Source organism: Spodoptera frugiperda, chromosome 3 (assembly GCF_023101765.2).
Source record: "Spodoptera frugiperda isolate SF20-4 chromosome 3, AGI-APGP_CSIRO_Sfru_2.0, whole genome shotgun sequence".
In the NCBI taxonomy this organism is placed as follows: domain Eukaryota; kingdom Metazoa; phylum Arthropoda; class Insecta; order Lepidoptera; family Noctuidae; genus Spodoptera; species Spodoptera frugiperda.
In genome coordinates this window covers 8,178,037-8,195,909 of record NC_064214.1, presented here as the reverse complement: position 1 = coordinate 8,195,909, position 17,873 = coordinate 8,178,037, and the positions used below count along the sequence as shown (strand labels likewise).

The 17,873-nt window shown below is 35.7% G+C and overlaps 1 protein-coding gene across 1 annotated transcript; it reads left to right on the top strand.

Moving 5' to 3' along the window:
- Positions 1-743: 743 nt before the first annotated feature.
- Positions 744-3,036, top strand: LOC126913076 (uncharacterized). Its single transcript, XM_050707842.1, has one exon. It carries the CDS (start codon positions 1,383-1,385, stop codon positions 2,247-2,249), a length of 867 nt encoding a protein of 288 aa, XP_050563799.1. The 5' UTR covers positions 744-1,382; the 3' UTR covers positions 2,250-3,036.
- Positions 3,037-17,873: the final 14,837 nt, after the last annotated feature.

Sequence of the window (17,873 nt, the reverse complement as noted above, 5' to 3'; positions counted from 1 at the left end):
AAAAAAATGGCCAGCACTAAGATAAAATGCCGTGTCTCGGGCACGATCGCTCGATTCACGAGTCACGACACTGGTTTTCAGCACTAGCCAAATACTAGTGCAGACATTCCTAGAATCGGAGCTGCGGACTACCTAGCAGGTTTACCGGGACTCCGGCTCGAAAAGCAGGATTAGAAACGGAGTGGTTTTTAGTCAGTAAGAGTCTGACATTCCCTCTCGCATCGCTCAAGGTGAGAGAAGTCATTGAATGTTTTCCCCCCTTAAAAAAAGACATTCCTAGAAATCTAAGTATGTAACAATCTCTCAAAAATAAAATAATTATATCAAACTCTAATCTGTGAACAACAAGTCCTGTTTTTGCGTAACGTTGTTATTTACAAAACAAGTTCTGGACCTCTTGTTTATTGGACTTTGAACATTATTTTTGAGAACATATAATACTAATTTGAAATGGCAGTTGGACCTTGAACGATCTAAGTTTAGTACGGAGCGTCATCCACTTAATTTTGTTTTTGCTACGAACTTGAAATATGGCTTTTAATGGACTATCGTTACTCTAATATAAAAATGAATTGTTGAGTGTTGCTAAGCACAAATCTCGAGAACAGCTGAACCGATTTTGGTAATTGTTTTTTTTGTGGGGTTTGTATTTGTTATGAGAAGGTTCTAATGTAAGAAAAACATTAACAAAGTATTCCGATATTTGAGCACTAATAACAAAGACACCTTATATGGCTGGATGAATGTGATAGTTTATGCCTATGTATAGGTGCAGATATATAAAATATATAATGTTAATAAATAAGGAATAATATGTCTATGTATAAATAATTATATAAAATTATAATTACAGTTAATAATGGTTACTTTTAAATTAAACGGAAAGCCAACATTCGAACGATGACAAACAGGTATGACTCATAGTTTTTATAAAACACCCTGCGCCGACCAATGTTGGTCATTCTTGTTTGAGACGTCGTTCGGTGCGGAGCTCTCTCTCGAGTTTAATTCTGTGTTGAAGTGTGATATTTTGTGCTAAAAGATAAGTATAATTATTATGATGTTATTTTATTTGCTAAATAAATGGTATTATATTTATAAGTGTTAATAAGTGTTAATTAATGTATTTTGTTCTACTACCTTACTATGAATAAATTAATATGCAAAAATTATTATATGGTGATATTATTTTACAAATATTCCCCGGTAAGGTGGATGTTTTTAACTCCGTCTTAATATTCAATCCTACAAAAATATTATAACTTCTGGGTTAGTTGTTATTTTTATAAGCTTTTTATTATGTTTGCTATCATCAGAAGTGGGATTCGATGATCCTAGCTTGTTGACTAATTGTTTTCTTTTTTTTTCTTTTACATTTCCAGATGGATTTACCAGTCTTAAAAGAACTTCTAACGGCCATCAAAGACGCGGTTTCCGGTTCCCGCCTGAACGACAGCGAGGTCGCCTTGCCAATATTTGATCCAGCTAAAAGTGACCTCGGTGCTGAATCATGGTGCAACAATATTGAAACCCTCGCCAAGGAATTCGGATGGAGTAACGTCGCAACCGTCGCCAAAGCTGGTAAGGCCCTTAAGGGATCTGCTTTACTTTGGTTCGAAACGTGGGACCCAGCTGAGGGTCGTTCCTGGGACAATTTACGTTTAGAGCTAGTAGCTTTATATCCCGAGAAAAAGAATCTGGCAGAAAAGCTCCAGAAGGCAGTACTATATACGTCGGAAACTGCTGACTCGTATTGCGAATACGCTAGGGAAAAAATTAGATTATTAAAAAATACTAAAATAGTTTTTACAGAGTTACAATTGATTGAATTAGTTTGTGGTAGTATATGTGATGTAAATGTAAAAATGGCTTCGTTTAACAGCAATGTCAAAACTACCTCGGAATTAATTGCCTTATTTACTTCTTATGCGAAAACAAAGAAAAGGTCAATAGACAGTAAGGACCCTTCTAATTTGCATCCGCCTAAGCGTTTTAAGACCGATTTTAAACCCAATGAGATAAAATGTTTTAATTGTGGGAAAACCGGTCACACCAAACAACAATGTTATAGTAGAAAAAGTACCCAAAATAATGACCCTAATTCGGAACAAGGATCAAATAATGAAAATAGAAAATTTTGCACTTACTGCAAAAAACCCGGACATTTAGATTCCTACTGTAGATATAAACCCAAAACGGACCCTTCTAAAACTGATAACCAAATTAATTTTTTAGACAAAGCGAATTAGTTTTAACACCAGTACACATAAATGATGTCTTAATTAATTCGCTTATTGATACCGGATCTAGCTGTAGTATAATTAAACAATCTATAGCAGAACGCCTTGGCGTCCACTTTCACCCATGTTACATATCTCTTTGTGGAATAGGTAAAGGTACCTTAAAAGTGTTTGCTAAAATTACAGCTCCTGTTAAAGTAAATGAATTGTGTATCGAACTAGACATTTTTGTAATTGCAGATGCTAATTTTGAATACGACCTGTTGATCGGCAGAAACGCTATTCAACATCCCGATATTATATTAGTGACAGACTATTTAGGTTCTCGATTAGTGCGAAAAAGTGTTACGAAATCTAGTTTTAACGTTAATTTGATACAAAAGGATGACCAACATTTTGTTATGGAACTCGCAAGTGCGATAAGCCATTTAGATCAAAAACTGCAGGATGAGATAAAAGCTATTTTTGAAAAATACCCCTCTATTTTGGACGATATTGGTCATGTAAAGACTGGCGAACTTGAAATAAAATTAAAAAAAGATGAGGTAGTCTATTACAGGCCATATCGATTAGCTCCGATAGAAAGAGAGAAGGTTAAAGAAATAATAGAAGATTTACTGACTAAAAAAATAATCAAAGAAAGTAATTCATCTTTTGCTAGTCCCATGATTTTAGTTAAAAAGAAAGATGGAAGCGATAGAATGTGCATTGATTATAGAGCGTTAAATAAATTAATAGAAAAAGATCGATATCCTCTCCCACTCATCGATGATCAAATAGATAAGTTAGGGAATTCAACATATTATACAGGGTGTCCCTGAAATCGACGTCCAACGGGCACTAGATGATCAGCAAGGTTCCAACTGTTATCAGAAAAATATAAAAAAATTCTAAGTCCTACAGGTTTTTAAATTACACTGACTTATGTGTTATCCACGAATAAGTACTCCCTGTGCTAGTCTTTTGACTCTTGTTGCTACAAATCTTTATTTTTTCGTCTGCAGTCTTCCTTACATTATGCTGAATAGTGCTCCAGTAATATGGAATCATAAATTCTTAGCCAACTGCTTTAGATTGGAAAACATTATTAGTTTTAGAGGAACCAAATACTCTGAATAAAATTATCACCTTACTTTAAGTGACTGTACTGAATAAATTATGTATGGCGCTAGTAGTGGCAAATTTCACCAAAGTTGGCGCATTTAATAAGGATTATAAAATGGTATAACACTTTGCAAATTATTTCTGAAATTCGACGCAAAAAAAGATTTTTTAACGAAACTCCGTTTCGATGAATTTATTTGATCTTACTAAAAAATCTTCTAGTTTACTCAAATCATACGTTACGAGGTTCGTATGCACTAGACAACACTTTGCACGCGATTTGTTATCATCATGTTGAAAATCAGCGAGGATCTCTTGTCAAACAACATTGTCTGTCTACTCATGATTTCGCTTGCAGCTTTCGTCGGCAATATTACTAGACTTACTAGAGGAACTGATGTTGTGTATCATGTTTCACTAAATAATATTGAATGATTGCAATATGATGTTCATTGTACATCAGACACATTATCAAATGTGTAGTAAAATCAAAAGGAACGGATGCGGCAGATTCATGTACACAGCATATCGACGCAGTAGTGGTATGGTGTACATGAGCCCTTACGTACAAATACTCGTCACATCCCCATCAAAAAAAAAAAAAGGAAATGGGTGAATCCTCCGATTAAGTTACGTGTTCATGCCTGGTGATCAAATGCGGGATGAAGCATCAAATATTCTTTAGTTTGTCGAGAAAGAGTTATTTGCACCGTTACAAGGAATTGCAGGTAAAGCAAAAAATTATTTAAAAAATAAATAATCAACACGGCGCAAAAAAGCCAGTACCCAGCTAAAATGCCGAAGCCCGGGTACGATGGCTCGAGATGCTCAACACCAGTTCGTCTAGCGATAATAAACGACGAATGCTGCAAGCGAAATCACGGGTAAACAGACAATGTTGTTTGACAAGAGATCCTCGCTGATTTTCAACATGATGATAACAAATCGCGTGCAAAGTGTTGTCTAGTACATACGAGGTTATAACGTATGATTTGAGTACACTATAAGAATTTTTAGTAAGTTTAAATAAATTAATCGAAACAGAGTTTCGTTGAAAAATCTTTTTTTGTGTCGAATTTAAGAAATAATGTGCAAAGTGCTATACCATTTTATAATCCTTATTAAATGCGCCAACTTTGGTGAAATTTGCCACTACTAGCGCCATACATAATTTATTCAGTACAGTCACTTAAAGTAAGGTGATAATTGTATTCAGAGTATTTGGTTCCTCTAAAACTAACAATGTTTTCCAATCTAAAGCAGTTGGCTAAGAATTTATGATTCCATATTACTGGAGCACTATTCAGCATAATGTAAGGAAGACTGCAGACGAAAAAATAAAGATTTGTAGCAACAAGAGTCAAAAGACTGGCACAGGGTGTACTTTTTCGTGGATAACACATAAGTCACTGTAATTTAAAAACTGTAGGACTTAGAATTTTTTTTATATTTTTCTGATAACATTTGAAACCTTGCCGATCATCTGGTGCCTGTTGGACGTCGACTTCAGGGACACCCTGTATATCTATTGATATGAAAAATGGCTTTTACCAAATCCCGATTTCTAGTAACTCCACAAAATACACAGCCTTCGTAACGCCAGATGGACACTACGAGTTTGTAAAAATGCCTTTTGGAATTTGTAATGGCCCGTCAGTGTTTCAAAGAGCCATCACTAAGGCAGTAGGCCATTTACCATTTATATTAGTTTATATTGATGACATTTTGATCGCATTTAATACAATTGAAGAGGGTTTATCCTATTTGGAGCAAACAATTTCGGCACTTAGTTCTTGTGGATTTACAGTGAATCTTAAGAAATGCAAATTCTTTGTAGATAGCATCGAGTATCTAGGTAGGCAAATATCCCGGGAGGGTGTTAGACCAGGTGAATCCAAAATCAATGCTTTAGCAAATTCACCGATTCCTACTAATGTTAAACAAGTTCGGCAGTTTATGGGTCTATGTAGTTATTTTAGAAAATTTATTCCCGATTTTGCCTCAAAGACAGCTTGTATAACAAAATTGACTAAAAACAATCAAAAATGGGAATGGGGTATTGAACAAGATAGAGCACGAAAGTATGTTATTGATCATCTTACCTCCAAACCTCTCTTGACAATATTTGACCCTCGGTGTGCAACAGAATTACACACCGATGCTAGTGCTATAGGTTACGGGGCAATATTATTACAAAAAGTAGGAAGTGTAAACAAAGTAGTTGCTTATTATAGTAAACGGACAAGTCCAGCAGAATCCAAGTACTGTTCTTATGACCTAGAAACACTTGCGATTTTTAATGCATTAAAACATTTTCGAGTATATCTTCTTGGTATTAAATTTACAATAATAACTGATTGCAATGCAATAAAATCAACCATGACAAAGAAAGACTTGTCACCTAGGGTAGCACGTTGGTGGACATTCATGCAGGATTTTCAGTTTGATATCCAATACAAAAAGGGTAAATTCATCAGTCATGTTGATTTTTTAAGTCGCAATCCTGTGTCTGCTCCATTAGAACGGCGGCATTATCATGAAGTTAATTTTATTGAAGCTGATAATGTAAGTCCCGAGTCATGGTTGAAAATTGCTCAAACAAATGATTCCGAAACCCAGACCCTAATGTCGCAATTGCAAGCTGGTAACTTAGACTCTAATCAATATGTAATTAAAAATAATTTATTGCATTATAAAACTAGTCCTGATGCTGAGCCGAGGTTGTTTGTGCCGAAGGGATGTAGAATAAAAATCTTAAAACTATTTCATGATGAAAACTGCCATGTGGGGTTCGATAAGGTTCTACATAAAATCCGACAATATTTTTGGTTCCCAGGTATAATAGCTTTTATCAGAAAATATATTAACCATTGTCTTATTTGCGTCCAGAAAAAGGGGTTCTCCGGTCCTAAGCAAGGGTTGTTACATCCCATCGATAAAACTGCGGTGCCCTTCCATACCGTACATTTAGATTGCACAGGGCCTTTTCCAACAACCACGGAGGGCTTTAAACATATTCTATTATTAGTTGATGGTTTCACCAAATTTTGTTTATTAAAACCCCTTAAAACACTGAGTACGGGAGAGTTAATACCAATTATCCGAGAAACTGTGACACTATTTGGTACACCATCGCTGGTAGTAACTGATCGTGGTACAAATTTTAGCTCCAATCAAATCCAAGCACTTTTTAGAGAACTAAATATCGAACACCACATGATAGCTACTGGTACGCCCAGAGGCAATGGCCAGGTTGAGCGTTACGTGGCCACTGTAGTCAATATGTTAAATACTATGTGCGAGGAACCGTCAGACTGGCCGAACGTTTTAATAAAAGTACAGCAATCCATTAACACGACAGTACAAAAGTCAACTGGGTTCACTCCCTTACGTCTACTAATCGGGGTAGAAGCAAATATACCTATAGTACAATCTCATCTAAACGAAATTATTAATGACGAGGATTTGCATCCCGACATTGATGTCCAAGCTGATCGTGAAATTGCGAAACAGAGGCTACAAAAAATAGCAGAATCATTTAAGCAACGATTTGATCATGTTAGGCGTAATAACAAACAATATAATATAGGAGATTTGGTCTATGTTAGTCAGGATCATAGGCGTAATGATAAATTAAAATCTAGATTTAAGGGTCCTTACGAAATCCAGTCTATCCTTCCAAATGATCGCTATGCTCTGAAAGGGAACGGTAATGTTAGGAATATTGTTGTCGCTAAGGAAAAATTGCGGTTTTGGCCAGGAGAATGGGTCGATGAAGACAGTGCTGTTGAACATGCCATTTAAAAGAAATAATATAAATTATATGTGAATACTTAACTATAGGATAACCATTATTGGATGATTGATTTATGAATTTCATAATGTTATGTACTACATGATTATTTCAAATTAAAGCTTTTTATAGGAACATAAGTTATCTACAAATGTTACTGGAGAATATATACATGATACAAAAAAAATGAATTTATAACTTTTTCTTGAGAATCCTAAGAGACTGCTAGACTCAATGTCATACTGCGAATGAATAAAAAAGATTTGATTTAATCCATCTGAGTACCGCTGGTCGGCCTACTATTTGGTGTCAATTATCTCACAGGCAGCGGGTGAATGTGATTGACATGACTATGTAGTTGGCATTACTCAATAATTATCAGTCAGAGTACCGCTGGTCGGCCTACTATTTGGTGTCAATTATCTCACAGGCAGCGGGTGAATGTGATTGACATGTCTATGTAGTTGGCATTACTCAATAATTATCAGTCAGAGTACCGCTGGTCGGCCTACTATTTGGTGTCAATTATCTCACAGGCAGCGGGTGAATGTGATTGACATGACTATGTAGTTGGCATTACTCAATAATTATCAGTCAGAGTACCGCTGGTCGGCCTACTATTTGGTGTCAATTATCTCACAGGCAGCGGGTGAATGTGATTGACATGACTATGTAGTTGGCATTACTCAATAATTATCAGTCAGAGTACCGCTGGTCGGCCTACTATTTGGTGTCAATTATCTCACAGGCAGCGGGTGAATGTGATTGACATGACTATGTAGTTGGCATTACTCAATAATTATCAGTCAGAGTACCGCTGGTCGGCCTACTATTTGGTGTCAATTATCTCACAGGCAGCGGGTGAATGTGATTGACATGACTATGTAGTTGGCATTACTCAATAATTATCAGTCAGAGTACCGCTGGTCGGCCTACTATTTGGTGTCAATTATCTCACAGGCAGCGGGTGAATGTGATTGACATGACTATGTAGTTGGCATTACTCAATAATTATCAGTCAGAGTACCGCTGGTCGGCCTACTATTTGGTGTCAATTATCTCACAGGCAGCGGGTGAATGTGATTGACATGACTATGTAGTTGGCATTACTCAATAATTATCAGTCAGAGTACCGCTGGTCGGCCTACTATTTGGTGTCAATTATCTCACAGGCAGCGGGTGAATGTGATTGACATGACTATGTAGTTGGCATTACTCAATAATTATCAGTCAGAGTACCGCTGGTCGGCCTACTATTTGGTGTCAATTATCTCACAGGCAGCGGGTGAATGTGATTGACATGACTATGTAGTTGGCATTACTCAATAATTATCAGTCAGAGTACCGCTGGTCGGCCTACTATTTGGTGTCAATTATCTCACAGGCAGCGGGTGAATGTGATTGACATGACTATGTAGTTGGCATTACTCAATAATTATCAGTCAGAGTACCGCTGGTCGGCCTACTATTTGGTGTCAATTATCTCACAGGCAGCGGGTGAATGTGATTGACATGACTATGTAGTTGGCATTACTCAAAAACCGCTGGTCGGCCTGCTATTTGGTGTCGATTATCTCACCAGCAGCGGGTGAATGTGATCGACATGTCTATTTAGTTGGCAAGAATACTGTTACCTATTTGGACTGTGTGTATAAAAATGTTTGACTCGACTTGATTCGATCTGACTTCAAAACTTATGAAATATGGCAAACAAATTGCCTTATGAAGTGTGTTGACTACATTCTTTCATTTTGTGTCATGTATATGTTCATTAATGAATCGTATGTACCTACTCGTTTATCTGTTTAACATATAGATATAGAATAGTACGGTATACTTCGAGGACGAAGTATTGTCAGTATGGCCGTGATAGTTTATGCCTATGTATAGGTGCAGATATATAAAATATATAATGTTAATAAATAAGGAATAATATGTCTATGTATAAATAATTATATAAAATTATAATTACAGTTAATAATGGTTACTTTTAAATTAAACGGAAAGCCAACATTCGAACGATGACAAACAGGTATGACTCATAGTTTTTATAAAACACCCTGCGCCGACCAATGTTGGTCATTCTTGTTTGAGACGTCGTTCGGTGCGGAGCTCTCTCTCTCGAGTTTAATTCTGTGTTGAAGTGTGATATTTTGTGCTAAAAGATAAGTATAATTATTATGATGTTATTTTATTTGCTAAATAAATGGTATTATATTTATAAGTGTTAATAAGTGTTAATTAATGTATTTTGTTCTACTACCTTACTATGAATAAATTAATATGCAAAAATTATTATATGGTGATATTATTTTACAAATATTCCCCGGTAAGGTGGATGTTTTTAACTCCGTCTTAATATTCAATCCTACAAAAATATTATAACTTCTGGGTTAGTTGTTATTTTTATAAGCTTTTTATTATGTTTGCTATCAAATGCATGAACGGAATCAATACTACTCTTGCATTGGAATGGCTAGCTAGCTGTCAATCTACCGATATTGACTGACAGACAAAGTATAGCTTAAACTATTGTATGCTGAAAGTTGAGACATATAGGGAGTTTTTCTAGAAAATACACCTAGAAACGAGATGTTAGTGGCGCTGATAAAGTCCATTTTTCTTCACGTAACTATCCAAAGAATCGTTGTCCCCAGTAATATCGTTGTAAGTAGATACCACGGAGTCCCTTTCTTATTTACGACCTCTTTGCATACCTCTGTGGCTGCCTTCACGATTACATCTGTAGTCCTTCTTGTAGAGTTGAATGGGTTTTCTTATTTAATTGTAAACCACGGTCCTTACACTAACTTCAGTTTACTACCAGGCACTATTTCAAACTCAATGTTTTTACTGAAAATGTAAAAATTCGAACACAGCTCGGCTTCTAATCAACTACCACTCAATTACTAACAATACAATAGATTTTTAGTTTTCATTCCGCTTATTATACATAGATGTAATTTAAGCATGCGGCGTTTCTTTTTGGAAAAACTAAATAAATATCAAACACTGCCTTCCTGCCCGCAATTAAATGTTCATGCAACAGAGGTGCTACATAAAACACACACACGACAAACGTTTCGCTCCTCCACGGAGCATCTTCAGGAGGTGTTGACTCGGCGGCTCCCGCAGCTCGAATTTTTAATGAAAGCCAGAAATCTATTGTATTGTTAATGTAGCATGGATTTCCGCAAACTAACGTCTAATTCTATTCTATACACCGCTCGATTAACAAGACAGTGTTTTGTATTTATAAAACTCTAACAACTGAAGAAAGATTTTATGGTTTACAACAAAAATCATTGACATTGTTTTTCCCGACTGCTTAATGACCAAAATCATCATCATTATTATTAGCTATAGTAAGTCAGACATCGAGCAAAGACCTTTCTCTTTAGAAAAGCGGTTAGTGGTTAGTGGTTAGCCATAACCCCTAGGATTGGTAAGCTTACCACTTTCGGCGATCTAAGTAGCTACTTAGTGATCAGCGGTGCCCATTGACACCTGCAATACCAGAGTTTTGTGTACGTTGCCGAGTTTTTAAGAAAGCAAACGGCCTCATCTAGCTATTTGAAATATTGACGTGTAAAAGTGTTATTTTATAACCTATTTACAGAAATAAATATCATTTATCATTTAATACACTCTTTTCTTGAAGGTTTGAAGATTTCGTTTGTCTATAAAAATAATTCGCTACACGTGGACGTGGATAAAACTTGACAACATAATTAGTATAATCGGTATTGTATAGAATTAATATTAATTGGTAAAGTTTGTAAACTTTATTAATTTGAACTGTTCTAGTCTAATTAATTGATGTTTATGGTCTAATAAGTCGTTAGTGGAGTGAGGTGGATGAAATAAATTTTACTAACACTATAAATGTGAAAGATAGTAAGGAACGTGTGTACACATACGTGTCATAAGGTTCTTTAAATATTCTTTACTAGCGGACCCCACAAACTTGGTTTCGCTTAAGAAAGTTTTTACGTATCTTTTCTAACATAAAAGTATTCTTCTAACAGACAAACCCAACAAAAAAGAATTAGCGAAATTGGTTCAGCTGTTCTCGAGATTTGCGATTAGCAACACATTTTACGATTCATTGTACTGGACAGTACTTCAACATTACTTTATTTTTCTAAAATAAAAGTAGCCTAAGTCACTCCTTAGTACATCAGCTATTTCCCGTCGAAATCGGTCCAGTCACTTCAGAGATTAGCTGGAACAAAGAGACAGACAGACAGACAAAAATATTATTTAAAAGTATGTATCGTATGTATGACATCCAATTTTATTTATTAATCTAGATAGTCTAGATTAGATTAGTTCCAGTAGTTGTTAATAAATCAATGTTTTTTCAACGTTCCTAAGACCTAAGCTTTAATTACAATACCTTTACTTCGTCATTGACGCCCAGGTTCTACAAGACAAAGAGTTTTAAATTGTATCGACACCAGCAGATCAAGATTCTTATTTAACCTGTTGGATTTTTAACTTTATATCGAAATAATAAAGTTGAAACTTGAAAAATAGAAAGGTGTAGGTTGATGTGCGTCTGTGTAAAAGATTTAAAGATTTATCAACACCTTGCCTTGATTTGGTTCAGTTAGTTGAAAGTTTGTGTAGTCAGTGTAAAGATATTGTATAGGTCGTTCAACTTACGGATTAAATTCTTGATTTTAGTGGAACTGTAAAAGGGTTGCTTTTCTATTTAATTCCTATCTAAGTTGGAATAATAATTAGTACTTCATTGTTTAGTTTCTGTGAGTAAAAGTTGTAGATCTCCAACTGTTGATACGTTTGTACTATTGAATTAAATAAAGGAACTACTATAGGACTCAACGTCAACGTCACGCCTTTTATGCCTGAAGGGGTTGGCAGCAGTACACATTTCAGCAAGTACCTAATGCCACTATACAATGTACTGTACACCCACTTTTCACTATTTGTGTTATAAGTCGCGTGTAATAGGGAGTGAGCTTATTGCCATATACACTATACAGGGCACAATTTCAGACTCCGTGCTACCACTGAGGAATTTTCGAAAAACCGAAAAATGCCCAGTAGTACTTTGCTCGACCTGGGAATGGAACCCAAGACCCCTTGTTCAGTAGTCGCACTTGCGACCACTCGACTAACGTGGCGGCCTATAGTAATAACATTTCGTTAATACTATAGGACTGTTAACGAAATGTTGGTATATTCCTAAATCGACTTTAAAACAACAGTTCCTACTTTCACGAGTACATCAATAAATACCACATACTTTCAAAATAATAATATCTTGAACGAATTTCTTCAACACGAATAAGATAATAAACGTTACTAGCGCCATCTGCGGTAAACAAAAATTAAACTGAACTTATATTTAATATCACAAAATAAATTGGTTGCAGTCCCTTAATGCAGAAACCACTTAAATGATAGAGGATTAAATAGATAAGAACCCATGAAGGGTTATATTATAACCAAACCAACCCTGTATTCTTTAATCTATTAACCCTAAGGGGGCTTTTCCACCAGAGATGTGCTATACTACGTTGCTGTGGATGCGTTTGGCTTCTACCAATCATATTCATTGGTACACATAGATTAGCATTGGTGAAAATGAACTCAGGTAAGCTATGTTTTTATAAGGAAAGATGCGTGATATGGATGCGTGCTATAGATGCGTGCTATACTTAGATGCGTGCTACGGATGTGTGCTATGTATGTGTGTTATAGACGTGTGCTATGGATGCGTGCTATGGTTGGTTTTCCTATTATCGATACATCACATACTCAAGCTGCGCATCTTCCTCGCACAGCTACATAGCTTAGTATCAGTGGAAACGGTCACATAGCTTTCACAGCTTAGCTATTACATCTTCGTAGCATAGCTACATAGCTCTCTCTGGTGGATATCTGGTGGAAAAGCACCCTAAACATGGGATGATAATTGAATGTGCAGATAATGTGACCACCCTTCTGTTCACATATAAGAATTGTATTATCACGAGCCCTTTTGAAATAACCTTTCCATTGTTTAAACTCCGAGGTCTCTCGATGTATATAAACATAATTATACCATACAGCGATACAGTGATACAAGGCTTTTAGGTTTAAAAGGGAAAAATGTGTAGCTTCGCATTTAGGGGATTTTTTATATGTGCCTTAGGGTGTAAATGAACAATGGTAGGCGATCAAGTAAGCATTTATTTTATTTATACCTATAAAAAAGTACTGAGTTCTATTTTTAGGGATTCCGTGTTAAATTGGGTTATTCGTTTTAGGTGTATTCTATAATACACTTGAGATAAATTTACATAAAATAGAGTTTACATAGTGGGCGGTCTGATTCCAGAACTTTATCGAATGTAATGTGTAAGGTTTCATTAAATAACCTACGCACTTTTGAACAGTATAAAACTGTTGTATTATTTAATAACGGATCCATTTCTATGTACTCAAGGGTCGAAAATGTCGGTGGCAGAAAGCGTGGGCTATTATTTTCTTATCATTTGTTATCGAACAAATAGATACTTATGGTCTTTTCACCGAATTTCTCTGGAGACGAGTAAGAATTTATTTCGGTCGAACGCTTCACACTGCTTTCGGTGAACTGGTACAAAAGTATTGTCATTTTGTCCATTCATAACTTTCCTGTTTCGTTTTCCTTAAAAGGGGGAGATATAAAGGAGTGTCTTTATAAAAGTTTTCATATTTATTTACCGATTTATGTTTGTGTGCACGTGTTAAATGACGGAAAGGTCAGCATGAATTAATGTGCTTAGTTTGAGTACCTACTTACTGTACTCTTACTTTTTTTGAGTGGCGAAAATTATCTAATGACTTCTCCTGCCTTGGGTGAGGCTATAGGGAGTATTAGACTATTACTGAATATAAACCACCCCGTTTCTACTTCTGCTTTTCGAGCCGATACCCGGCTAACCCGCCCTACATATCAGCTCCACCGAGCCCCATGTTTGGTGACTATTACTTACTTAACCTTATTCTCAACTTACATAAATATGTACATAAATTTGTAAGTTGAGATGCTTACAAAACTATAGGTACACCATATAAACACTATGTAATATGTACACCATACCCTTTCAACCTTTCATTAATCTTACTTTCTTTTTATTACCCCATAGACCCGTACATAATTGGAGAGAAATTGAGGTTGTGTGCAATATTTACAACCACCATGAATAATTCTGGGGATAAACTTGGGGGAAATTATAGTGTTCTATCCAAAATCCAAACGTTAATCGTAACCTTATGGAAAATGTGTAGCAATATGTTGCAAGAAAGCGATGTTTTCATTGCTATGAAATTACAATAAGGCACAAATCAAAACATACTGACTTAAGAATCACATACATAATTCGCTTACTGAGAAATAGTGTTTTATATAAAAGCAATTTAGACTTTTGTTTTACAAGTGAAAAAGAAAACAGATGCAACGTTTATAACTAGCAGACAACTCCTGAAAACTTCACACTACATTTAAGTCCACTATCGCTATATTTATACTGTTAATTCAAGATAATATCCATTAAGAACTTCTCTTCTGTTCCATTCGCTGTAGTACACGCCATTAAACCATTACATTACAAGTATGAAAGAATGCACCCAATATAAAGTAAAAGGTCATTGCTCTCGACTTTTTGTACTACGTGACTTCAATACAATTTGTTCTTGAATACTTTTATAATAAGTTCAGCAGCTGCACTTATCACTAACTTGCGCTAGACACTCTTAAGTTGGGATCTTCTAAGTAAAGTTGAGTGTTGCAGTATTTGCTGGGAAAATCCGTGGTTAAAAATAGAAAGGGTTAAAAGGTTGGAACAACAAAAAGTCAGCTTATTATTATAATTCTTGTATAAAAAAAGATAAAGAAATGCATTCAGTCAGGACTTACAAGATCCTCTTGTTTGCCGGTAAATGAGACACAATAGAAAATACATCATGGCTCGCGTAGATATGCATACTAGAATCCCAGGATAGATCTAAAATACTAATTAATTGACTCGATCGTATGAAACCCTTAATTTTTTTTTATGAGCTTTTGAAAATTATTGGTAATTTTTTGCCTAAGATGTTAGTAATACAGGCTTGCTTTTTTATGGTAAGAAAATCTTTTGACTCCTCCCGCCTTGATGACGCGACAGAAAGTGTACGACTCTTACTGACTAAACACCACCTCGTTTCTGCTCTTGCTTTGAGCCGGAGCCCCGGTAACCAGTTAAGGTCAGATAAAAACGTTATTTGGATAACTTTTGTGCCAATATAATGTTCTTATTTCAACATCTCCTACGCAGTTGCATCGATCATGACGAAATCTATGAAAAACGTGCTATGTTACTAAAACGTAAACATAATATAGTACCAATAACTATGCTAACCAAAATGGACTAGAGTGCTAAACATCGAGCTAATATTTTGAAAATTTTATTTTTACGATGCTACAACTCAGCTGTTAAACGTGCCTTGATAATTTCAGGTGCAAAATATGAGGACAATTTTAATTAAGGGAGCGATCTTAAAAAGTCGAGATTTTTTTTTAGGAGACAGACTAAGGAGTGTGGGCATTTTTACTTCACTATATAAGTAACTATCCTTGTGGTCCCCATAGTCACCTAAAAATAGGTATCCACATAGGAACCTTTTTAATAAATTTTTCTGATGACCGGGGAAACCATCAAAAGACGCCTAGCTTTTTGGGGATAAAAGACTAGGGAGTGTGAGATGTTTACCTCACTAAAACTATCCCGGTGGCCACTCTCAACACCTGTAAAAGGCACCGAGTCCTCTTAGTAGACCTGCTTCGGAGCCTCCACGGATCCACGTAGTAACTCAGAGACAATTATACACTTTTATGATCGTGGTCGATACCTACTACATGATAATTGTTGTTTTTTAATCAACTTCAATTAATTACCTGTTCAGAGTTGAAGATTCATACCTTGAACTTTGGTTCCGTAATTATGTAGGTGATATCATTTAAGGCGTTTTATTATAGATAGGGATAAGCAGAAGAAGTGGCATAATAAATGTTACGTATTTTGCACACACTGAGAATTATTATTAAAGCTGAAAAATCAATAAAAAAAGTTTCGTCCAGAAACCGAATCTAACTGCTGCACTCAGAGATACTTAATGATTTCTTAAACTATTCGCTAGTAACGATTTTGATCCGAAAATAATTGTTAATACTTTGACTGCCAACAAAAATCTGTTGAAGGTAAGGTCTTCGGTGGCGCCGGTTAATTTTGCCCCCATGGCGTTTAATGTGTTAAGGACTGGGTTAAGTAGCCATTAAATGACTCTGAGTACGACATTATTACTGTGCACGGCAAGATACATTTTTGCAATTAGCCCACCAGGCGGTTGCATTATGCAATTGTGTGTTTAAATAATGTAAGAAGCACTTTGGTCTGTTGACATACAAGTATAGTTGTCCTTTGTAAAGTACATAAACAGCTCTAGTATTATAGTGCTGTAATAATATTTATCTACATACATAACACATGCACAAACTCACACCGTTGTAGAATGTTAGACAGAAATAACAGTGCTACCTTTTACATTTCTTCCCGGAGCTGCGGACTGCCTAGCGGGTTTACCGGGGCTCTGGCTCGAAAAGCAGGAGTAGGAACAGTGTGGTTTTTAGTCAGTAAAAGTCTGACACTGAATCTTGCCTCGGCCAAGGTGGGGAAAGTTATTCCATGATTTTTAATCTTGAAAATAAAGCTACATTTCCTACTTCTTCAGCTTCTATCACACTCATGCATTCACACCTCTATTCCTCTATAGTGAATGGATAAGCTCAACTGTAGTGAACCAATACTTGTGGGTTGTGTTTCGTCTTGTGAGTAAGGTTATTGAAGGTTCCGGTACCTCTGGTGTTCATGTTCTGCCCATGGGTGACGCCGAATGCCTATTTGATAAACACTAGTTGAGACTACCCCTTAACTTGACCCCTTTATTACAGACTTTCTCCAATTAGGATTTATTTTTTATAGCGGCCTCTAGAAGCGTTATCATTCACATTAATATAGGTATTTAATTTAGTGCATAATGTTATATTATGATAAGTTCTATGATAACGTTTACACCACACGATGCGACGATAAGATTTGACTAGTACATAGTAAAAGTAGGTCGTAATCCACATTGAATGCAATAAAATTAAACATTAGATAGTATATTATGTATAGCAAGTACTAGATGAGTGTGTTTGTTACACTTTTATACTTAAATCGCTGAGCAGATTTTGAAAGGTGTAAATCTAATATATAAACATCTCGTGTCACAGTTTTCGTTGTCATACTCTTCCGAAACGGCTTGACAGATTTTGATGATTTTTTTGTGCTTATCCGGTATCTGTGAGAATTGGCCAACATCTATTTTTCATCCCCCTAAATGTTAGGGGTAGTACAACCCTATTTTTTTTTATTTTTCGCAGACGAAGTCGCGGGCGAAGCCAGTATAATATAGTTTTGTTATACGTTACCCAAGTATTTTCTCCTGTGTAATAGGTGCGTCAAAACCACGACAAGTTGTTCTATGTGCTAAAATATTTAGCTAATTATAAACATATTTTTTTTGTAATAAAATCAAAGTAACAAAATATACATAAGAAATACAAGAAAATCTTGCTCAACTAGTGTTCATAAAAATAGCAAAAACATTTAATACCTGATCACCTTGAGTCAATAACTCTTAACTACACATACATTGCC

Excerpts from the sequence above, each read along its gene's own strand:
- LOC126913076 (XM_050707842.1), top strand. The coding sequence starts at position 1,383 with ATGGATTTACCAGTCTTAAAAGAACTTCTAACGGCCATCAAAGACGCG.